The 24665-nt window shown below is 41.6% G+C and overlaps 3 protein-coding genes across 3 annotated transcripts; all 3 read left to right on the top strand.

The window, feature by feature from the left end:
• The first annotated feature begins 688 nt into the window (after positions 1–688).
• On the top strand, positions 689–6762 carry bmp15 (bone morphogenetic protein 15). The gene is made up of 2 exons (XM_002936788.5): positions 689–1309; positions 5702–6762. The coding sequence occupies exons 1-2, from the start codon at positions 1000–1002 to the stop codon at positions 6529–6531; spliced, it is 1140 nt and encodes a 379-aa protein (XP_002936834.2). The 5' UTR covers positions 689–999; the 3' UTR covers positions 6532–6762.
• A 774-nt stretch (positions 6763–7536) lies between these two features.
• Positions 7537–12540, top strand: LOC116406903 (liver-expressed antimicrobial peptide 2-like). Its single transcript, XM_031891985.1, has 3 exons — positions 7537–8667; positions 10856–11037; positions 11810–12540. The coding sequence occupies exons 1-3, from the start codon at positions 8611–8613 to the stop codon at positions 11841–11843; spliced, it is 273 nt and encodes a 90-aa protein (XP_031747845.1). The 5' UTR covers positions 7537–8610; the 3' UTR covers positions 11844–12540.
• Positions 12541–13682: 1142 nt separating this feature from the next.
• On the top strand, positions 13683–17206 carry cradd.1 (CASP2 and RIPK1 domain containing adaptor with death, gene 1; the record flags this gene model as incomplete). The annotated part of the gene is given in 3 exon segments (NM_001006910.1): positions 13683–13841; positions 16089–17034; positions 17035–17206. A coding segment is annotated over 1 exon segment (594 nt).
• Between the last annotated feature and the right edge of the window lie 7459 nt (positions 17207–24665).

Here is a 24665-nt window from a genome sequence, read left to right as displayed (position 1 = left end):
TTAACACTATTTAGCCTCTCAATATGCCCAAACCATACAGTAGTATAACCTATGGAACCTAATTATATTAATACATATATACCTCTCAATATGCCCAAACCATACAGTAGTATAACCTATGGAACCTAATTATATTAATACATATATACCTCTCAATATGCCCAAACCATACAGTAGTATAACCTATGGAACCTAATTATATTAATACATATATACCTCTCAATATGCCAAAACCATACAGTAGTATAACCTATGGAACCTAATTATATTAATACATATATGCCTCTCAATATGCCCAAACCATACAGTAGTATAACCTATGGAACCTAATTATATTAATACATATATACCTCTCAATATGCCAAAACCATACAGTAGTATAACCTATGGAACCTAATTATATTAATACATATATGCCTCTCAATATGCCCAAACCATACAGTAGTAAAACCTATGAAACCTAATTATATTAATACATATTTGCCCAACCTACAGACCTCCTGCTGTTCCTGCATTAAACCCTGCATCTTACTGAGTGTAGTTCAGCAATGGCTATTGTTAAAATGTATTGGACTTTCATAAAGGCATTTCTGCATCTGGTAATGGCATGTGAGGGGTTAACAATGCAGCTTCTATTAATGTTCCCTCAGAATGCTGCCTGAGCCTATATAAGAGAGAAGTGTGGCTCACCCCAGTCCCTATAGCTGCCCTAAAACTCACCTGAGGTTAGCATAGTGAGTCTGGTGCACAAATATCACCTACATTCAAAGAAAAATCAGTTTATATGACATTAGATTGGGTTGGGCTGTTATTATTTTGTACTAGCAATGACTTTAAATACTCCTCCCATTTTGAAGTAATGGATACACCTGGAAGAGGAGATTCTGATGACACCCTTGGCCTTCCATGAGTCTGTCAAAGCCAGTTTACCATATACCCCTCCATGAAATCACCTGGAAGCTACTTCAGCCTTAAAGGACCGGTAGCGGCACTATAGCCATGAAGCCTGCGTCCCACCATCACTCACTGCCCCTTTTGCTTCTTTTCCTTTTGTCAGCAACATCTGTAGGAAATGAGTTCAGGGCTCTGGCAAGGTCTCCCTCACTTCCACTGATAAAGACTCTACTGGACCATGGACCTCTCAAACCAAGCATGGCAGCAAAACATGAGCTGAGCTTGCAACACCTGCGATTCATGTTGGATTTGTACAGGAGGTCAGCCGATGGGGATGGGAGACCAAGGACTGGCCATCAGGCAGGAGCTGCAGTGAGGCTGGTGAGACCCCTCAAACAGGCATCTTTTAAGACCGGTGAGCAGTGTGGCCACCATATTTGCACATTACACATGGCTGACTATTGACTCATGACCCCAAAGCTTGCAGTCATTGCAAGAGCTGTTTTCATACATGCCAGAGTTAATGAAGAAATTCATGCAATACAGCTAGAGTTGCCGCTTTATCCCTTTAAAGCTGAGAACACATACAATCCACATGCTACAGGATTATCAGTTCAGATGCATGCTACAAAATGGTCTAAAAATCAGTGCAGCCTGCAGCATATATCTGACTGCTTAATACCAACACAGCACATTTTTCAGTTGTCTGTTTTGTTGACCAGTTCATTCCATTACCCTGTTATTCTTTATATTTACTTGTTTCTAACATCCACTAGGGAAAAGCAATTGCACCATACACTCATGTAGATATGCTGGCAGTTCATGCAGACTTTGCATGGTATTTAATATCCAACCCTGGAAACATACCAATTCCACATGCTGCAGGAGTGATTAGTAATCAGTTCAGATGGTTGTTTAGAGACCAGTGCAGTCTTCAGTATTCAGTATTTTTGTTAATTGCTTATTAGCTGTACAATGTTTAATTTCATATGTGTTTATAGAGTTCTTGCACATAAACCTGTGTGCAGCAGCCCTTTGTTAACCCCCCCCCCCCCTTCCCGCTTATGTATGAATTGCACTCTACCTATTCTTTGCATATAATTACATTTGTTTTGGATATTTAGCTGCAAAAATCTAACACCAGCTTCTGAGCCATGCAGACCATGGTTGCAATGTAGTTGCAGCAGCACTAACACTAATGCATTTAGCCACATCCTTGAGCATCTGAGTGTGTCACAAGAAGCTTTGAAGCTAAACACACAAAATCCACATGCTGTAGAGCATATATGTCAACACAAGGCCCGGGGGGCCAAATCCGGCCCACCTGGCTGTTTTATGTGGCCCTTGGTGAGTGTGTCTGACCATCCAGCCTGATCAATTTCCATTTTCCTCACATAGTAACTAAGACTAAGGGGTATATTTATCATGCTGTGTAAAAAGTGGAGTGAAGCATTACCGGTAATGTTGCCCAAGGCATCCAATCAGTAATCAGATTTCAACAGTAGCAAAGCATCTATTGGCTGCTATGAGCAACATCACCGGTAATGTCTTACTCCACTTTTTACACATTGTGATAAATATACCCCTTAGTATCTTACTAAGTATATTAATAAAAAATTTGGCCCACAACTTAGCCTGTGTTTTAGATTTCGGCCCCCTTATGTGATTGAGTTTGACACCCCTGCTGTAGAGTGTTTATTATTACTGAATGTTTATGTACACTGCGCTGCTTTTAATGTAACCATGCATTTACGCAAGTTACATTTCCCCACAACATGTGGATATCACATGTAATTTTCTCATTAAATCTAAACCCCAAAAAATTAACTTACATACACTTGTGTTTTTTCACTTTTAAAAGTAAATTTTAGTATGATGTGTAGATAATGAGATATTCTGGGACAGTTTGCAAATCATTTATTTTTTTGAGGTTTTTCCGTTATTTAGCTTTTTATTCATCAGCTCTCCAGTTTGGAATTTCAGCAGCAATCTGGTTGCTAGGGTTTGTTTATCATAGCAACCAGGCAGTAGTTAAAATGAAAGACTTAAATATGAATAGGAGAGGGACTGAATAGAAAAATGAGCTATACAAAGTAACAATTAGAATATAATTGTAAGCTCACAAAGCAAGAGTTTTGTTGGGGTCAGTGACCACCATCATATAAATATGATAAATGAAAAATATATGATAAATATGAAAAATTATTACTTATTTGAAAAAATAAATGATAAAGACCAATTGCAAAGTTGCTAGGAATAGGACATTCTATTACATATTAAAAGTTTTAGGCTTCTGTACCAGCCCAAGGCAACCATGGCCCTTTAGCAGTGAGGATCTGTAGCTCCAAAGATGCCCAACATGCTCTGTGCTGTCACTTACCTGAGCTTAGGGACTGACTCACTATATACTGTATATATACTGTATTTCATACGAGTGACGGCACTCACAGGAACTTTATACACATCCCTGATGAAAGTCCCAATATGGGACTGAAACCTAAAGTTTTTTCTTTAATTTTGGACATGTGTATAAAGTTCCTGTGAGTGCAGTCACTCGTATGAAATACATTTACAATTACCGCACGAGCACCCAGGCATCATCTCAGACTTATGGTGTGCTGCTTACGCTGCTGCTGTATATATACTGTATATATAGAATAAAAATGTTACAACACAATGCCAATTAGTAATAAATACTCTTTACATAACGGCTCAGAAACCAGTGCAGCTTGCATCAGAATATAATAATAAGCCCTGTGGCGTCATCCTATCTGACAGTCATACAAGGGCATATTTAGGCCCCTACATTGTGCATGTGACATCACGGTGCGCGTGTCCCCAAAGTGTGCAACCCCTTACTCCTTCACTTTTTTTTTTTTTTTTTAAACGTACCCTCCAAAACATGCTGCCCTAGGCACAGGCCCTCAGGTGCCTTATTATAAATATGCCCCTTCAGTCAAACCTCATTTTCTGCTTGAGCTTAGCTTCTCAACAGCTGCCCAGGCCACACTAAGCATGTGATACTCCTAGCAAAATCCAAGATGGTGGCCTGAACCATTACTGTTTTAGAGAGGCTGCTGCAGTGAGTTAAGAAAGTATATAAAATACAGAATTTCTGCTTTAAAACTTTAATGTAATCTGGATAACTGTTCAAATGAACACTTAGGGCCAGATTCATTAAAGTCCGAATCACTATATATATAGTCATGAAAATTCTGTTCATTTGAATACGAAAATTTTGTACTTACAATCCGAAATTTTTGTATCCGAACGATCGTAAACGGTGGGAAAACCTTTCTGACTTTGAACCTTCAGTGTATAATTTTGGAAGCCTCCCATAGGGCTCAATGGCACTCTGCAGCTCCAACCTGGCCCAAGGATAGTCTCCCATAGGGCTCAATGGCACTCTGCAGCTCCAACCTGGCCCAAGGAAAGCCTCCCATAGGGCTCAATGGCACCCTGCAGTTCCAACCCGGCCCAAGGAAAGTCTCCCATAGGACTCAATGGCACTCTGCAGTTCCAACCCGGCCCAAGGAAAGTCTCCCATAGGGCTCAATGGCACTCTGCAGCTCCAACCTGGCCCAAGGAAAGCCTCCCATAGGGCTCAATGGCACTCTGCAGCTCCAACCCGGCCCAAGGAAAGTCTCCCATAGGGCTCAATGGCACTCTGCAGCTCCAACCTGGCTCAAGGAAAGTCTCCCATAGGGCTCAATGGCACTCTGCAGCTCCAACCTGGCCAAAGGAAAGTCTCCCATAGGGCTCAATGGCACTCTGCAGCTCCAACCTGGCCCAAGGAAAGTCTCCCATAGGACTCAATGGCACTCTGCAGCTCCAACCTGGCCCAAGGAAAGTCACAATAACGAAGCTTGAATGAATCTGAAACTTTCATACTCGTTGTGACAAATACAATTTTGTTGTGAAAATTGTCAAAGTACGAAAAAGTTGCGCAGTCATGGATCTAATCAAAATACCATTTGGCAGGCACTGGTTGATATCTTGCAAGATCCTAGATAGGGACAGGGATAGGTTTGAATCATCTCTACATTTTCTGGGATAGTTCAGAGACTGCAACTCTTCTTTTTCCCAGAGTTTGTCTGTTGCTGCGTTATTCTGTATTTTATCCTCTTCGTTCCTTCTCCAGCCTGTAATATTGAAAACTGGGTGGAGACATAGATTGCCTTCAGAAAATATGGTTGGCAGCTTCATCTTTATTATATTCCTGCTAAAGCTGCAGTTCAGTTTCCTTGGCCTGACTAATATGTCTTGCTAAAATCACCCAAAAGCATTTGTATGGGGGAGGAGACCAAATTACCATCAAACTTAAGCTGGCCAAACACGCACCGATTATAAACATACCAATCATAGTTTTGTATAATTTTAGGACTGTGTGGGCTCCAAATTATCATCCACATAATTTTCATACCACGATTATTCTTTAAGACGATCGGATAGGTTAGAAAATTTGGTCGGCTAAAGATAAAATCTGTGCATGGATTGTGTATCTGATGATATCCTTGTGGGACATACAATGCATTTCTGGGACGTCACTTTTGTACGACTGGTATCTGCCAACTATTTCATATCCAGAACATCCTCCCATTTGTTATTTTTAGGGCTTTATCCTACAATTTCAGTCTGAATGTTAGTCTTAGATCGTTGTATTTAAATGTATGATTGATATCCGAACGTTTGTCAGAAGAAAACTAAAATCTGAATGTGTTTGGCCGTCTTTAGGGCTGATTTTGCATATCACATGTTGCTGATATAATTTGAATCTTAACATTCCTTCTTTTCTTCTTTCTTGTAGGAGATCACTGGCACACGCAGACTTTCATGTTCAACCTTTATGGGCTGGTAAGTGCAGAGCAGTTGTTGAGGGCTACTGCAATGCATCCTTTTGCACTCCGGTTGGGTGACACCTCCTTTTCCTGCATGGTGGACCTCCTGCCTAATGCTGCTCTCTCCTCAAAAACTAGACATCATGCTGGAAGACGAATGTGGGCAGAGACGGATTTAACATCGCAACTTAAAGCTGTGATAGAGGGCTCAGAGAAGACTTTGTACCTTCAGCTAATGTGCAACAAGTTTGGAAGGCAACCAATGAAGCAGCGGGCTGTTTCTTCCTCCCATATTCCATTTTTGCTACTATACCTCAATCACACTTTGCACAGTTTAAGCACAGTAAAAAACATAGCCGCTGGGGAGCCGGGAAAGGGTTTGCTAGGCAAATCTGTACCTAGCCTGCTCAAAAGGAAACCACGCCAGGCAGGAACTTTAGGCATCAAGCTTCCAAGGTTTCCAAACCAAAGTGGACAGTCCAAGAATCAGTGCAGTCTCCGTCCATTCTGGGTTAGCTTCCACCAGCTAGGATGGGATCACTGGATCATTGCTCCACATAGGTACAACCCTGGTTACTGCAAGGGAGACTGCCCCAGACTTCTTCACTCAGGTTATAATTCACCCAATCATGCCATCATCCAGAACTTCATCAACCAGGTAGTGGATGGGAGCGTCCCACGACCATCTTGTGTGCCATACTCCTATGGTCCCATAAGTGTCCTCATGATTGAACCTGGAGGCAACATTCTCTACAAAGAGTATGAGAATATGATGGCGGAATCTTGCACCTGCCGATGAAACGGTGACCCTTTCCTGGACACCCTAGCAAAATAACAAGCACTTTATAATGCCACTTTAACTATTTAAACTACTCGTATAATATATATGTATATATATGTGTGTGTTTGAGAAATAATGGTGAATCAAGTCAATTACTAGCAGGTTTGCCCAAAACTAATATTGTATTCCCCTTCCATTCCCTGTCTTTCTCCTGAGAAAGCTAAATAAAGACTTTTTCACTTTTTGTAATCCCATGTACAGGTTTCTGTAGCTTAACTTGCAGAGACAGAATGGAACATTTCTTGCGTTGTTGAATATAGTAATAATCAACCTCAGCTTGCCTTCAACCCATCAGAAAAGACAAGAGGTTAAATAAAAATCAGCAAACTCTAGTCTGTATAGAACAATACAGCTATATACAGCTCTAAGGAGCAGCCAAAATAGCCCTATACTTCACAGTATCTAGCTCTCCTCTCTTTTGAATCCTGACAACTTTTCTGTTGATGGGATAAACTTGGTCAGATGTTCATCCAAGTCAAGACATGGTTTTCTATTATACAATGTCAAGAACAAAGCCACAGAGAGGTCCCTAAGGGCACACAGAGCTACTAGTAGCAGCTATTTGTTGTGGCTACTAAAAAAGACAATGCTGATCAATTACTGTATCTATGTGTGTTTAACAAAGGCAATTCTCAGTATTGTCTATGGCAGGGTATTTTCTGGGGTTTAGGGCTCTGGCACACGGGGAGATTAGTCGCCCGCGGCAAAACTCCCTGTTCGCGGGCGACTAGTCTCCCCGAGTTGCCTTCCCCCTGCCATCCCACCGGCGAACATGTAAGTCGCCGGCGGGATGGCAGACGCGGCGGCGCGATCTCACGCAAATCGCTGAAAAAGACTCGTGAGTCTGCCATCCCGCCGGCGACTTACATGTTCGCCGGTGGGATGGCAGGGGGAAGGCAACTCGGGGAGATTAGTCGCCCGCGAACAGGGAGTTTTGCCGCGGGCGACTAATCTCCCCGTGTGCCAGAGCCCTTAGTAGCCATGAAAAAGTAGCTGTTACTAGTAGCTCAGTGTGTCTTCACCATTAATCACCTTTTATTAATCCTAGGCACTTGTTTACTAAAAGGATTAAGTGGGTAACCAGTTTTAGACATGCCTGGGGTTAGAGAGGAGGAAAATGGTATATTGAAGTCTTTTCATACTCATTATGGTTTCTCACGCATACTAAGCTCTCTTTACAAAAATGTATAAAGTGCAAGTAGCGCTCCATAGACCCAATACAGTAAAGCATTCATTATCCTGCATATAGTTTATAGCTGGGGTCCCTTTCACGCACATTCATAATCCTGAAGACTTTATTTTAAGCCCCCCACTGTCGTTTTATATCTGTGTATATTAAAGTTTCCATATTTGCAGTCAGTGTAAACTCATGTAAGTGTAATAAATGTATATTTACAGTAGGATAGGAACACTTCATTATTGATATGAAACACGCCACTGAATATGTTAACCTTTCAAATGGATGTTGAAATTGACGAGAGAGAAAATTAAACACACACAGAATTTTCTAAAGCAGCAGAGTAGGACAGTCAATGAATTTGTTAGTACAGGAACTTGGTTTTAAGTCTTTTTATTTTTGCAGTCAATTTGAAATTAGACTGTATGCTCTGGGGGCTAAATATACAATTGCAAATATACAATGCCCACCAACAGCCATTGGATCTTCGAAGATGTAGTTCTAGGAAGCTATTGCTGTTTTCCAAGCCAGTTAATTTCGTCAGGCGCTCTTTGGAGAAGGCTACCCAAACGTGAAAAAAACATATTCAATCCATTATATATTAGAAGAAAGGTTTAGTTCGCTAGCCAAGATTTGCAAGGCTTGGGCTCAAGGGATTTTATACTTGCATTATTGGCTCGTGTAGTGTTCCAACATGATTCTCCTCAAATATTTGCTGGGTTTGGCTCTAGATGTACTGGGATGACGTAGGTTTATCTTTGAGAACATAAAGGCTCTAGTGAGGCTCAGATGCATTATCGCAAGGAGAGGGAATAACAGCAGAATAAGTTCCAATCCTGGCATCCCCCACCCTATGGACCATGGGCTCCATTGAAGCAGCTTGCCTTTGCATCCTCTTACTTCTATGTGGCAGTGAGGTAAGGAGCATAGGGGGATATGGCTGGTCAAATATCCAAGGGTCCATATAGCACATAACATGCAAATATTTAAAAACACTACTCTAAAAGTCACACTGCAATAGTTGCATGGGCAATCAAATGTAGCAGAGGACCTGCCATTCTGGTCATTCAGGGTGTGTGTTCTTTTTACCAGTGGGTGACAAGATTGTGGCAATTTTCTTGGAGTCAGTAAAACACCCCATTTAATATAATGATTTTTGATCAATGTGAACATGTACAAACAAAGGTGGTGTATTTTTTTAGCAAATTAACTAGTCATTAGGGAGGGTAGGCATACCTACTGAGGGAGCTGGTTATGATAGATTCATTGGTAGAGTTTAAAAAAATGGCTTTGTACTCTGAAAATACATTAAGGGATGTATGTAGTTTCTGTAAAGTAGTTGAACTTGACTTAATGTAAAAAGAGAATGTTTGCTCCATGGGTGCTGTGTATGGTTTGTGCCAAGTTTATAATGTGCTGCAGTATATAAACAGCAGTATGAGGAGGAGAGGCACTAAGCCTATAAAGCCTCACACAATGCACACAAAGCTAAATCACACATTCACAGATGACAGCAAATGGGAAAACTGAGCCTATCACAAACCCAGAGATGCCCACCCTGAAATTCTGGGGTGCTTTTTGTTCCATAATGGATAAGAATTCTATTAATGTCTGAAGATCTTCACAGACAGCATTATGGAGCATGTACAGAAATTTAGATAAGTATATCATCTTCAAGATATTTTTGCAGCCCCATAGGGTCAATGCTAGTTTATCCCAACTGGAAAGATCAGTAGTCACTGAAGCAATGATGGGGGACAAAATGAGATGTACATATCAGGAAGGTGTATAGTAATATCGACGTACTTAAAGGAGGAAAGCCAGATGAGGGAAATATTTGTTGGAAAAGGTGGGGGTTATCCATACAGTAGAGCCGTGATCTGTACCAGTTAATCTGCAACCCTGAAAAGTGGCCAAATTGGTTCACCTTTTGTAAGGCTAGTGCCACATGTGAATAAGCACAGGCTGAAAATCTGCCCCAACGCTTTAAAAATCACAGTGCATTTCAGTCCGAATCACACTGTATTTCAGTGTGAAACTGCATTCCTAAGCAGTTTTCCGGTGAAGACCCAGTGTGTGCCTGAACCCAGGCCAAAGCAATGCTTCCAGTGCAGGCACTACTTTCAGATTTTTAATGTGTTGGGGCAGATTCTCAGCCTGCACTTATCTGCTCTGTGTGGCACTAGCCTAAAGCTGGCCATACACGTGGCGATCTCACGATGTTTCGTACGACCGTCGGTCGCACGAAACATCGTCAGATCCGCCACACACCATTCAGGGCTGAATCGGCAGGTAAGGAGGTAGAAACAATAGGATTTCTACCTCCTTCTGCCGATTCAGCTCTGAAGGGAGAATTTTGGTCAGGCGCCTTCTATGGCGCCCGATCAAAATTTTCTAACCTGGCCGATCGGCGAGTCGACCGATATCAGCAGCTTCCTGCGATATCGGTCGGCTCGCTGACATGCCATACACGCACCGATTATCGTACGAAACGAGGTTTCGTACGATAATATCGGTGCTTGTATGGCCACCTTAAGAGGACAGACAGGACTATCAGGGAGGTAGATTAGGAGACGAAATGCTAATTTTCTCAACAAATATATGAAGAGTGAGACCCTTAATGATTCGCAAAATTTCCAATGAGTATAGCTAGGGATTCAATTGGTAGGGCAAAGAAGATGGCAGAATAACTCCCAATATCAATACACTGATGGGATGAAGGCCAAAGGGAAAAGGTCAATAGTGAGGGTCAGAGGCAGGGAGCCTAAAGCATGGGGCTATAATATGGGCTAGAGGTGGGCGGTGGTATATGCAAATTGAGCAAATTAAAAATACTACCTACTTTACTGAGATTTCAAATCCACCAGTCCAGGCAATATTAAGATAATAAATCCCCATTGATAAAGATTTGCTCCTGACCTGCAGCTTTTTCTGTCTGCAATAGCATGCATTTTAGTTTCCTCCCATAAGATGGTCTGTAACTTTCTCCTACATGTAGTAAAACATACTCATCCGGACAGCAATGCAAATTATCCATCACTTACTGCACTTACTTCTGGAACCACTGCATGTTCTCTATCCCATCTCTAGTTTTATTTTTCAAAGGTGCAATCACAGCCACCCTCCCCAGACCCTGGCTTTAAGGATGAAATAAAAAAGATGGAGTGGCCTGTGTTTCTGCCACCATACCGGGGGCCAAGAATGACACCATTTTGGAGGACAGTTGGGAGCAAACCTCTGGGAGCATACTGCAACCAGGGCCTGGAATGCACCACCAAGATCTGCAGGTACAGTAGATGGTGCATCTTAACCTAAATGGCAAGTAACCTCATCAAGAAGATAATGATCTAGCCTTATTTTTTTTTAACATCTGGTAACCTAAAATAAAGTCTGAAAAATGCCTACAGTGGATCTTATTCTTCCTAATGATATTGAGTTAGTTCATATCTCTGTTAATAATAGAGCTGATCTGCTTACCATTTTTTTAAGGACACTGAAACCCAAATTCACTTGAGGGCCAATTAGTCAGGCTCTTCTGTTAAAAACCACTTGCCCAGGGCACTTTTCATTAAAGCAGCAGCCACCTTGTTTTACAGATTTATATGAACTGCTTAATATAGAGTAACATCAGCTGTAGTGGATTACCATGGGGTCACCTGGTGCTCAAGGTTCCAAGGGTACCCCTCACCAAGAGCGGAGTTGGATCCGGGGTGAGACGGGCACAAAGGGGCGGAGCAAGGGATCGGGGAGAGGACCAGGGGTTGGGGTACAGCCCAGGGCTGAAGCAACAGTTATTCCACCCCTGCTCCACAGCAAGTCCAGGCACCTTTGCAATAACCCAATACACTCTATATTGTTTATTAGCAGAAGGTCATCTAACATAGTCCATTTTTGCCATATTTTGACACTAATAGATGTATTTAAGTTCCCTTATTTAGGATGTATTTCAGTTCCCTTTCAATAGTAATTAGTGTCATACAAATATGTTCTCTTTATGACATAATTTAAACATGTTCAATAGATACTATTTTATCATTTATATTTCTGTTTGTTTTGCAGGAGGGGGCAGTGTGCATATCTTCTGCAGTACTGATCTTCAAGGATGCACGGTGCCACATTAGCCTTCAAATATCATTTATATCAAGGCCATTGTACTCTCCCCATAAGCTTAGTGTCATCTGAATGGCGGTTGTCATATTGCTCACCTTAGCAAAGCACTTCCTGTTAGTGATTAGTGAGTCAGTTCAAAACCACAGCCATGCTAGCTGGTAAGAAGGGTAAATATGTTGTATATTACTTTAGTTGTTATTTGCTTCAGTCACTAGATGGCAACACAGGAGGTTCTAGAAGTAAGTGCCCCTCAGTGTCATTCAGGTGGAAGGGGATTGACCTGGAAGTCCATATAAAAAGGGCTAAATGACCCAGGCCATTGGCTGATTATGGGCAGGACTTATGATGCCATCGGCCTGAGGACAGTTACCTCTGAGAAGTGCCCAAGGTGAGCGTCTTCGTACTCAACGTTACTTAGCCATTATTTAGTTGGAAAGGGCAAATGGCTAGGTAGATGACTGATCACCATAAAGTGGCACCCCTTTCATAGTTGCTTCCTCCTGGCCTAGACACCTATGTGCCAAGTGGGCCCCCTGAGTTAAAGAGAATCTCAGAATGTGGGCAGTGGGAGAAGACAAACACATAAAGCCTAATAAATACAACAAAAAGAACAACTAAAGGACTGGTGTGAAGCTGTGATGGTGACTGTGAATAAAATCTATTCCTGAGTTCATCTGCAAGAACTGTGTGAAGCTCCGTTTTTTTCTTCAACTAAAGTCTCCTTGTAATGGAGATGTGTGTCTGCAAAGGGTTAATTGATCCCAGCTATACCAAAAGGTTATACAACCCCAAAATGATATACCCATGCCCCCAGTTGAACTTTTATTAATATCACAGAAACTGTTGCTGATGGAGATGCAGATACTGACTTCACAAAGCCAGACTATGTACCACCCTGGAATAAACATTATGGGGGTTATGTAATAAAAGGCACTACGTTTGCCCAGGAGCAGTAATCCATAGCCACCATTTAGCACGTAGAATTTAGTAGTCAACTGTTTGAAAGGTTTACTGCTCCTGGGCAAACTTATTGACTTACAAGCACCTAGGCGGACCTGATAGGGAACTGAAGCCTGTCTCTGCAGGGCTGTGATTGGCTCTCCCCCTCCTGCTGTGCTTCTGGCAGAGACCCTTAGGACACGCCCACCCCTCATTTCAAACAGGGACAGAGAAGAGATAGGATCTATAGGGAGCTCCAATAAAGGGGCCATTGTTACAGATAGGATTAATTTTTAGGCCAAAGTGAAACCAGCACCGTATAGGATATGTCTCCTTTAAAGCATGTTTAAGGCCAGATTCTGAGACCCCTGCGCTTGGTTGCGTTTGCGCAGCGCCAGGGGAATGAGAATTACTATAAGACAAAATACAGTCTTTCACCCTGGTAATATAGTATCTAAAGTACCTAGCTCTTGCATAACCGATGGGCTGGTATTTGTATGGGGCAACTCCACTTTTTGAAAAGATGATGATGCTGGCAGCCTGCTTTACTTGTAAGTCCCTGCTTCATCTGCTGGGCCTGAGGAGACATCATGTTTGGAGAATGCAGATATACATTGCTACTACCTGCACTGCTGAACTGAGGACTGTGTGGAACAGAACACGGTGTAGGTGACATAAGGCCAACGCTGTGACACGTTCTCTGTACTCCTTCTCTCTTAGCAGCGTTCACTTTTGCCTGTGCCACCTTAAGAGATTTTTTTCTTCTGGTCCACCTTAACTGGACTCACTGGCTTCTCCTCCTCCCCTACCAGCACGTCACTTCCTCTGATACTGTGGAGCCCTGTTAGTCCCTCCCCTGCTACTCTCTGTGGCATCAACCTGCTGTGAGTCTCCTCAGTGCCGGCTCCTTCCCACCAACGCCAGACTCTATGGGACCCCATGGCCTCCTTCCCTGACAGTCTCTGTGCTGCGGACACTTCCCTGCCCGGCTGAGGGCAATGCGCCTCCCTTAATAACCTCGCCGAGCAACACCTTCATGCAGGTAACTTTTATCCAATCAGCGCCCTCCCATATAAATCACTAGTAAACTTTCTGAAATACTATTTAAACATATTATATACGCTTAAACCCCTCCCCCCCACCCCCCATGGTGCAAATGGCTTAAAGGGGACATATACCATAAACTTTTACAATGCACTAAACCATGTTAAATAGGAGTAAGTGCTTTTATTTTAATACCTTTTGGTGCAAATATGCTTGAAAACTGTGCTCTACCCCTTACAAGCTTATGGATTAGGACTCCTCAGTATGTGGCTAGGGAGCTGCCGACTGATCTACATCAGTAACAGAGCAGCATCCACTAAAGGTTCTAGCTGCCAATATCTGTCCCTTAGATTCGGCAGCTTATCGGCCATGTATGGGCACTAACGAGGGGCCTCGATCGGGCAGGTTTAAAAATTAGTCGGATCGGGGGCCGCAGCGGCTCATTGATGTGGTTCCCAAATCGACAGACAACTATACCCGACCGAATTATCCCGATATCGCCCACCCGTAGGTGGGGATATCAGGAGAAGATCCGCTTACTTGGCGACCTCACCAAGCGAGTGGATCTTAGCGTGTACGGCCACCTTTAGAGAGAAGTGAATATGCCCCCCTCTGTCTGGCTTCTGACCTGAGAGGTTGTCTATCTAGATCTCATATAATGACAGTTTTAGCAGGGCTGTCGGAGTCGGAGGCAATTTTGGGTACCTGGAGTCGGCAAAAAATTAACCGACTCCGACTCCTACTAAATTTAAATGGGAATAAAAAATAAATAAATAAAGCAAGTTTAAATGTCCCAATTCACAAACAGTCATAATTAATTACTTCTCTGCTATAAGAATAAAGCCCAATGCACGCAGTGCATAAACAAACACGTTGAGTGACCATGAAGCTTTTCATTGACTGTATGAATGTATAAAATACATTAGCATATTAAAAACAGAGGAGTCGGAGTCGGAAGTATTAGAAACTGAGGAGTCGGAGTCGGAGAATTTATCTATCGACTCCACAGCCCTGAGTTTTAGGAGATAAAATGCTTTCAAAACATCTTTTTTTCTGCATCATTTCACATTTTGAGGGAAGATGAACATTATAACTTAATATAAAGTTTAAATAAAATGTCTTCTTTAAGCCCATTTGTAGATGGGGGTGTAACACTAGACAGTGAAGCTAGCTGACTGCCTTGCAGGAGAAGTTTTTTTAATAGTGCCGATACAAAGCCATTACATTGGCAGGAGCAGGTGAGAGTCACAAAAAAAGGGAATTTTTGCTTGACTTTGTAAGGGCTCATCTGCCTGAGGCGATATTTTCCATTCATATTACTACGTTCAATAGTAGCTTCTTTCGGCCGCTACCAGCTTTCCCCTTGCTCACATTGTGAAAGAAGGGAGGAGTTGCTGGCAGAAAAAGGTATTGCCGGGGTGGCTGGTCGCTTTCTCCATTAATGATGGCTGCCATTCTCCGTCTCACTCTTCTGTAACGCAGTCCGTTTTAGCTGGAAAGTCAGAGACTTCCCTCAACATCAAATCAGCCCCTCTGTGCGCCTGCATTATCCCTACGCCTGGCCAGGAACACAAAGCTCTTAGTTGGTGGCTTACACGCATAGGCTTCTAACCAATCAGAATAGAGTGTGAAAGACATCTAATCAGAACTGACCAATGATCAGCAGGCAGAGAAAATCAGTTGTCCTAGTGACATGTGTGAATGTAATGGATATGTGAAAGTATTATCTGCCTGGCCCTTATCTCCCACAATGCCTGCCCTGTGGTGAGCAGACCTGCAAAGAAGGACACTCTCAAAAGTAATAAAGGACTGGAGTGTTGCTAATGTATAGATATTAAAATGTTGCTTTAAATTGCTTTCATTATGCAGTATTTTGCATGTTCCTAATTCCCCTCTATATTTTTAGGGGATAAAGAGTCTATGCCAGAGTGCCAGGTTCTTGTTTGTTCTGTGGGGACTGGGGAAAGCAAATGATAGGCTGAAAAAGTGGTTAAAACTGAACATGATTGCCCTAAGAAGATGCACTGATCGTAGCAACATGGCTACTTAGGTTGAAAAAAAGACATATCCGTCAAGTTCAACCTTTTATGTCTATATGTCTAATTGATCCAGAAGAAGGCAAAAACCCCTTCTGCTCTATCCCAGAGCAAAGCAGAGCACATCTTTAGTTTACAGAAGGAAGGGCTTGAGCTGACACAATGCATTGTTTTCCCATCATTCTGAATAATACTCTCTCTATATGCAGGATTTTTCTGGGATCTTAAGTGATGGATCCTAGGCATAAGGAACTACTCAGAAGGCAGCGCCTAGAGCTCTGTGCTGAGGGCCTTGCAGAAGGACTGGTCCCACAGTATCTACTACAAGAAGGAATCATCACAGAAAGCCAATTAGAGGAAGTCAACTCTCAAGTCACCAGCCACAGACGAGCCATGAAGCTTCTAGACATTCTTCCTACCCGTGGGCCAAGAGCGTTTGAGGTTTTCCTGGATTCCTTAAGTGAATTTCCGTGGATGCGTGAGAACTTGATAAAACTTAGTCAAGATGGTGTAGACATTCCAGGAGGAAGGACGCCGGAGTTGCCATCTAAATTCCATCACAGCTGTCCAACTGAAAAGCAATTGAACCTCCTGGCAGGGAAGTTGGGGCCAGAGTGGGAGCAGATACTTGTGCATCTTGGCTTGGACCACAATGACCTGTACAGGTGTAAGGAACAGAATCGTTATAATCTTCAGTCACAAATCGTGGAAGGTTTTGTGAAGTGGAAACAGCGGATGGGAAGCAAAGCCACAATGTTGCAGCTATGGCAAGCGCTACAAGCAGCAGAGGCAGATTTGTCCGTAATGCAGCAAATCCTACAGTGATATTTGGGAACTAATGCTTATCTAATCAAACTATAGGCAAAATGTGCCTGTAACCCACAGCTATTAGTCTGCTTTAACTGAACTAAACCACTAAATGCCAATAGGCATTACTAGGTTGTTCGGAGAAAACTTGGATCATGATCATAACCGTGTCTGTAAAAATAATAATCACTCTTTCCCACTGATACTTGTGTAAGAACATATTTGAAGGATTACCCATGCTCCTCTGTCTATCTGTCTGTCTTCCTCAGGCATATGCATCCCATTGTTTATACACTTTACAAAAGCTAGCAGGTGGTCAGTAAGTAGATAGCAGTAGGTAATAGGAACAATGCCTTACATTTACTCATAACCTGTACAGAGAGATATTATAAACCAATGCAAGCTTAGGCATTCCCCTGTACTAAGTTGAAAATTGTCATAGCAGCCCTTTGAAGTGACAGTATATGTCTATATACACCTCTGTGCAACATGATCACATTAAATAGAACTTGTGGTAAAACTGTTTTCTGTTTATTCTTTGAATTTAGAAAAAAAAATCAGTATTTTGCTTATTTTTTCTATTCCAAAGCACAGATTGAAAATTGTTTTGTTCTTAACTTTGCTATATTCCTTCTCCTTCTGTAACCAGGCGAGTTTAGTAAAACAGTGGTACTAAGTGCCATATAAACAAGTCACACCTCCCAGCTGTAGCCTCTGATAGGCTTTCAGATAAGGAGGCATTCACTTGACAGAGAGCTTATCTGTTGCTCACAAAGATAAGGAATTTGTAAAGCGAAAAAGCTTTCATTTTCAGTCATCAACCCGTTTTGTGCCAGAAATAACAAAACCATAGATATTTGTAACATCTTTTATTTATATATAGTTATGCAGGGCTCGCAAAGTTTACAAAATAAAATTTGGATTGGAGGTCTTTCCTCACAAGAATTTACAGTCTAAAGGGTTATTTGAAAAAATATACATATTTTCCCTATTCATTGAACTTGTTTTGACCAAGTGGGTGTACACTTGGGTGTACTCTACACTGTACATGCTCTGTGCTGCAGTAAGCAGTAAGGAGGTTAAGATGACTCTTCACAGGGTGAACCCACGGAAAGCAGTGGGACCGGACAATATATGTAGTCAGGGGTTTTCAAGGATGTGCTGGAGATGTGTTCACAGAGAGTTTCAAAACAACTGAAATAATTTCAGAGCCAAAAAAAGCATCTGTGTCATGTCTCAATGATCAAAGTGTTTTCAGAAGCTAGTGATAAAGTACATAAAAACACACTTCCACAGACCTAAAGCTGGCCATACACGTGGCGATCTGACGATGTTTTGTGCGAACATCGGTCGCACGAAACATCGTCGGATCCGCCACACACAGTCAGGGCTGAAACAGCAGATAAGGAGGTAGAAACAATAGGATTTCTACCTCCTTCTGCCGATTCAGCCCTGACGGCAGATTTTGGTCAGGCGCCTTCTATGGCGCCCGATCAAAATTTTCTAACCTGGCCGATCGGCGAGTCGTCCGATATCAGCAGCTTCCTGCGATATCGGTCGACTCGCCGACATGCCATACACGCACCGAATATCGTACGAAACGAGGTTTTGTATGATAGTATCGGTGCGTGTATGGCCAGCTTTAGACCCATGACAGTTGGCCTATCGGGTAAATCGTACTACAGATGCCCTTTCCCATCTGGACAAAAACAATAGTTGTGTCAGAATGCTGTTTATTGACTTCAGTTCAGTGGGCAACACCGTTATTCCACAGAAGTTGGTAGAATAGCTATAAGTGCTGGGTATACTTCACTGGGTAACTGGATTTAAGACTTCTTGCCTGATAGATCACAGTATGTCGCTATTGGAAATAATAACTCCAGGATCCTCAGTACAGTTTGAATCATATCATAACGTTTGCAGATGTAACAACCGTAGTAGGCTTTATTAGTAACAACGCTGATATAGGAAAGAGGTGGAGCATTTGGTGGGTTGGTGTCAAAATAAGTACTTCATTTTCAATGTTGAAAAGGACAAAGAGGTGGTAATAGATTTTAGGAGAAAAACTAGAGCCCATACTCATGGAAAAACTAGAGCCCATACCCCATAACTGAGCTAGTCAGGAATGTGAAGTTCCTAGGGGTAAATTTGGCAGATGATCTTTTATGGGATTTAAATACCTCTTCTATTATTAAGAAGCAAATCAATGCCCATATGTTGTTATATTACAGTTTGGTCTGGAAACAGTACTGTTGCTGAACAGAAGTCCTTGCAGTGGATAGTCAAGACAGCAGAAAGGATAATTGGGATTGGGATTGGGATTAGTGGGATTTATGGCTGGATCTAAGGTGCGGCCCATAGATTTGAAATCTGTTTCAAAGGTGTTTTGTATTGTTTCAGTGGTGCTGTTAAAATAGTGAACCCTGTGCCTTTATATTCTTTTTAAAGTTATTGTGTGCGCTGTAACCAGATACCTACAGATAAAAATGTAGTGATACATCCTTAGTGTGATTTCCATTTCTTACCACAAGATGGCGACAGGTACAACATTTTCTAAACAGAGAAAGTGTCTACTGATGTTACAACCCTTAAAAGCCCAGCATTCCTCAATCCATAACTGGTCACTGCAGTCTCCCCTTAAAGAAATGCTATCACAGCCATAATTTTTGTATGTAAAAATAGCACAATAAAACAGTGATTCCTAAGTGTCAAATTCAAATAAGAAATAATAAAATCAAGTAAGGACAGGCCACCAGTCCCCTGCTCTTCTCAGAGCAACCACTCGGTTGTACCCCCCCACTACTAATGCTGTTTCCCACCTTAAACCTTTCTTCCTTGCTGCTCCCTACTTTTTAGAATGCCAACCCTGAATTTCTCCAGAGTGAATCCTTCCTTAGTCTCTTTAGATATAAACTCTACCTCTTAGGGTACTTGCACAGCACCTGAATTGGGAGCTGGCACTTGCATTGCAGTGTCACCCACTGTAACCTACAGCACTGTTAGTTACCCTTTTCACTTAGATTGTAAACTGTACAAGGCAGTATTGTATAATAAAAGTTCTTAAAATGTTTCCATATTTCTGCTGCTTGTTTGTATTCTGTGGCTGATGAAGTAGGAGTAATGCAGTTCTGATCACTTTCGGGAGAGTGTATTGAAAGGAAGGACCCATAGAAACAGCATGGCCGACAAATGAGAACCATAAGGACTGTGGAACAGGAGACAGCATCGGTCTCTATCCGGGTATGCACACAAGCGGGAGATAGTATACAAAGCATGGATGGGTGCCGCACATGTGAGTATATTTTAGCCCGAGCCATTAAATACCAGAAGTAATACATTATTGGCACTATCTCTTTACTAAGGGTCGCTAAACCAGCTGGGTACAGAGTAAGTGGGTAGTGGAGGCCCTTGGGGTAGCAGCCAGTCTGCCCCTGGTAGCGCTATATAAATAAAAATATACACACCTTATAATATAGTCCTATAAACACAAAATGGAAAAGCTACATACACAGCATTAAATACCAGTGGGAAGATTACGTGGAACCCTTCTGGTGTATAGTACCAATCAAAAAAACATTCTATATATTTTTTTTCACACAGGTGAAAGATTTCATAGCATTATCCCAATTTTTTTCCCAGTTCTTGTATGAGCTGGGAATTGCTTTTCCCAGTAGAGCATGTACAGGTATGGTATCCCTTATCCGGAAACCCGTCATCCAGAAAGTTCAGAATTACAGAAAGGCTGTCTCCCATAGACTCCATTATAAGCAAATAATTCTAATTTTTAAAAATGATTTCCTTTCTCTGTAATAATAAAACAGTACCTTGTAATTGATCCCAACTAAGATATAATTAATCCTTATTGGAGGCAAAATAATCCTATTGGGTTTATTCAATATTTATGTGATTTTTAGCAGATTTAAGTTATGGAGATCCAAATTACGGAAAGATCCCTTATCCGGAATACCCCAGGTCCCCAACATTCTGCATAACAGGCAGTGTCGGACTGGCCCACCAGGATACCAGGGAAACTCCCGGTGGGCCCTGGTGTCAGCGGGCCCTCTTGCCCACACAACCATTTGCCTTGTATGCCTATACCATAGACATTACTCAATTCTATATGAGAAGAAACAGAAGAAATGGAGGAAAGGATAGATAATAGAATGTAAAAAGAAGTAATTAAGAGATTAAAGAAAGTGAGTGAACAGAGAAGGGGAGAGTGGGCCTAAGGTCTAAGGGTTTCTAGTGGGCCCTTGGCACCCAAGTCCGACACTGATAACAGGTCCCATACCTGTATTGAGATTTTGGGAGGTAGGCAGCTGGAAGTGAGATCAACATATCATATATTCGTGTCATCGACTCGATTGTCTCGGCCCTGAAACAAAAAATACTTAAAATAGTGTTCCAGCAGCCCTAGCATTTGTGTCGGCTTGGTAAACTATGTAGAGTGGATAGCCAATCACAGCCCTGCAGTCATACAAAGACAGGCTTCAGTTCCCTATCAGGTCAGCCTAGCTGCTGATTGGGTCAGTTCAGTGTACTGAGTGCCGCCGGCCCCCCTGCACGTCCAGAGAATTTAGCCAGCAGGAAGTGGATAGAGATATAGATACACAAATAGTATGCAGATACTACATGTCATTTTTTAGAATAACAAAGAGTACAATATGCGTTCCAGGGTTGCCAATATTTTGAGATTCTTTGTAAGGTCCTATTGGAGTGTGTGACCATACGCTCAAATCTAATATATATATGGTATATCTGGGGTTCTCCACTTCCTGGCTAAAGATATTGTACTTACAAACAGATAATGAAATAGTAGGTGTAGTACTATAGTAGTAGATATAGTTGTGCTTTTTTATATTGCAGTGTTTACATTTTTTTATTTAATATTTGTGTTTTAGATATTATTAGGTAAATTATAATTTAAAAACTCCCGTAGTAATGCACCAGTAAAGCTTACAATCTAAGGACCTTACCATGGACACACACTGTAACACACAATGAACATGCTTGTATGCTCTTGGAGTGTGTCAGGAAACCAGATGACCAATAAGAAACCCATGTGGATATACGGAGAACATCTGGATTGATTTAAAACTCCCATTAGTCAGTAAAAATATTGGCTAGGATTCTATCTTTCTGGGAAGTCGGAATAAATAAAAAAGTGTGTATTTTCCCACAAGATTCTTTGTGTGCACCACAATTTGTGTCTGTGTGCACCAGTCAGTGGGCCCTTTGCTCTTTCTGGAGAATATTAATCCTTCTGCTTGTGTTTTATTTATTCCCAGCAGTGAGAAACGCAGGAAGGAGTTAGTTAGGAGTCTGTGATGGGCTCACAACTTGGCCCTGCATGTAGGTAAAATAATTAAAAAATATGCAGCCTTTTTATGATTTTTAATGTAATAATATGGTTTGGAACAGTTACCTAAGCCTGGCCCCCTGTTCTCCTGCTGATCTGGCTGACTACTTTGGGACTCAAATAAAATGTATCAGTATTCTTCAGCCTCTAAATCCCACAATTCCCTGCATACAAGAAGTTGTTACAATTTGTAACATCAATATTTTAGTCTCTCCTCCCCTGCCAGGATTTCAAATGATGCAGAACAAGAAGAACTGTTTTGCAGCTGGATTTCAGCATATAAAATGTTATATATTATACTTTCTAACGGTACAGATTACAGTAATAGGTATATTAGTGGTTTCTGTGTCGACAAATTTTGCTTTGGAAGCTGGAGCTCCCCTTTAATTTCAGGAAAGCAGAAACTAGAGGATGTAAAACTTTACAGCCAGTCAATAAATGGCATTAATATCCCATTATTTACCTATAGGTGGGACATTATCCTATTTAGTTCACCCCATATAGATAGCGTATCCTACTGTACCTGTTAGTAACTGTGAAACCATGTAGTTATATAAATGACTGAGACATTTGCTTTTGTATTCATCAAGGTTTTTTCTGTTTTCTGGTCCTAATCAATATTTTATTTGTTGAAACAATCTTTAAGGCCCAGTTTTTATTATACTTTCATTACAATTATTTTGTGAGCTTTTTTTTTTTAGTATGTTTAATGTAGACATCTCCTGCATATGGGGCCATTTGTTCTTTCCTGCACTGGGCGGGAAGCTGTGCATCGCTGCTAACAGGCTCCGCCCACATGGCCAATGCCAATGGTTTGCAGGACCATATTTCCGAAACTGCATTCACACAGGTCTCTAATTTCTGTAATGCAGCAAGTTCAAGGGGTTATATTGAGAATATACTGTCCAAGATGTAATTTTTATAAGCAGTAAATCTCAAATGATTATCTTAAAGGAAAATTAAACCGTATCCACCCCTCCGAGCTTCCTCCCTACAGTATCTATTCTTTTCAGAAGTTTCCCAGTGTCCTGGCTTGCCATACATTTGCAGAACTGCGCAGCGGAGTTCAAAGGGACCATCTTCCCCTGTCTTCTGATCCTCTTCTGTCAGAGCGATGACATGGATCTTGGAGGAGCATGAGCAGTTGAATCCACGTCCTGAATCAACTTTAACTGCACAAACTCCTGCATGGTCTGTACACATAGGTGGATTTTCAATAAAGCTAAGCCTCCCCAAACCTGCTTGGCACCTAAAAAAAACAAAACCAAAAAAAAAAACCTCACTCCGTTTCTGCACGCCGTCCTGGAAATCTTCTCCTGTTCCTGCAAGCCGGATCTGCTGTGCTCCGATTGGATCTTTTCTTCTTCAGAGTACAGCTTTCTTGACAGTAAAATTGACCAATCAAGGCACAGATGCAGACAGGGCTCGGGAAGATATTACAAACTGAAGGCAGTGCAGAAATGAAGACTGAAAAGAAGAATGTGCAGACTGTAAACTTTACCTAAGAACCAACTCAGAACTTTTGCTGCAGATTTCATCCCACTCCCACAGATACTACACAATTCTAAAGGCTGAATCACTAGCTGAAATGAAATTGTTTTCTGCCTGATCTGTCCTAACAGATGGATGGTAAGTTAACTCTTTCCCCATGAAAAAGCTCATTGTGCTTTTATATATTTGTTCTTGTTGTTTTAGTAAGTTATAGAATGGCCTATTCCTAGCAACTTTGCAATTCTTCCTAATTCATTTTTTTTTATAGTTCTTGAATAATTTGCCTTTCTCTTCTGCCTCTTTCCAGCTTTCAAATGGGGGTCACTGACCCCCAGCAGCCAAAACCGATTGCTCTGCGAGGCTACAATTTTATTATTGTAATTTTTTATTACTTATTTTTCCATGTAGGCTCCTTAATTATTCATATTCCCATCTCTTGTTTAAACCACTACCTGGTTTCTATGGTACATAAGACCCTAGCAACCAGATAGCTGCTGAAATACCAAATGGAGAGCTACTAAACAAAAAGCTAAATAACTGAAAAACCATTAAAAATAAAAGATCAATTGCAAAAGTCTCAGAATTTCAATGTATACATCATATTTAAAGTTAATTTGAAGGTAAACAACCCCTTAAACCTAACTGATCACAAACACAAATGGATGGAGAACCCCTCACATAAGTGCATGTATGTATACTTTTACATCTTGAGCATTTTAGGGTGAAAAAAAGCACTCCTACCTGCACTTTTGCACTGTATCCCTGGAAGTCAGTGGGAATGGCAAGAGGTAGTTGGGAGCTTAATTTTTTTTCACTAGCAGCCAATCCACTAAGTGTCACATTAGCTGCTTTAGGTAAGTCTATGTACCTATGTATCTTTACCCTCCCCAAACAAAAAAGTCACCCTCCGCCTGTGTCTGTACTGACAACTGAGAGAAGAGGATCAGAAGACAGACAGAAGATGGCGCTGTTAAACTCTGCACCTAACCCTGTAGGTTTATAGCAGGTTGGCACACAAGGAGGCTTCTGAACACAATAGCTTTTGCAGGGAGGGAGCTTGGAGAGGGAGCAGCGCAGAGGGGTGGAGGGGAAGCTGGGAATGAGTAGTCATTTTAAGGTCATGGGAAAA

The sequence above is a fragment of the Xenopus tropicalis genome, chromosome 8, assembly GCF_000004195.4.
Source record: "Xenopus tropicalis strain Nigerian chromosome 8, UCB_Xtro_10.0, whole genome shotgun sequence".
NCBI lineage: Eukaryota > Metazoa > Chordata > Amphibia > Anura > Pipidae > Xenopus > Xenopus tropicalis.
This window is presented reverse-complemented; position numbering and strand designations above follow the sequence as displayed.

Excerpts from the sequence above, each read along its gene's own strand:
- bmp15 (XM_002936788.5), top strand. The coding sequence starts at position 1,000 with ATGAAGCCTGCGTCCCACCATCACTCACTGCCCCTTTTGCTTCTTTTC. Across the intron at positions 1,310-5,701 it reads ACAGGCATCTTTTAAGACCG|GAGATCACTGGCACACGCAG; the intron begins GTGAGCAGTGTG and ends TCTTTCTTGTAG.
- LOC116406903 (XM_031891985.1), top strand. The coding sequence starts at position 8,611 with ATGGGCTCCATTGAAGCAGCTTGCCTTTGCATCCTCTTACTTCTATGT. Across the intron at positions 8,668-10,855 it reads TACTTCTATGTGGCAGTGAG|GTGCAATCACAGCCACCCTC; the intron begins GTAAGGAGCATA and ends TATTTTTCAAAG. Across the intron at positions 11,038-11,809 it reads TGCACCACCAAGATCTGCAG|GAGGGGGCAGTGTGCATATC; the intron begins GTACAGTAGATG and ends TTTGTTTTGCAG.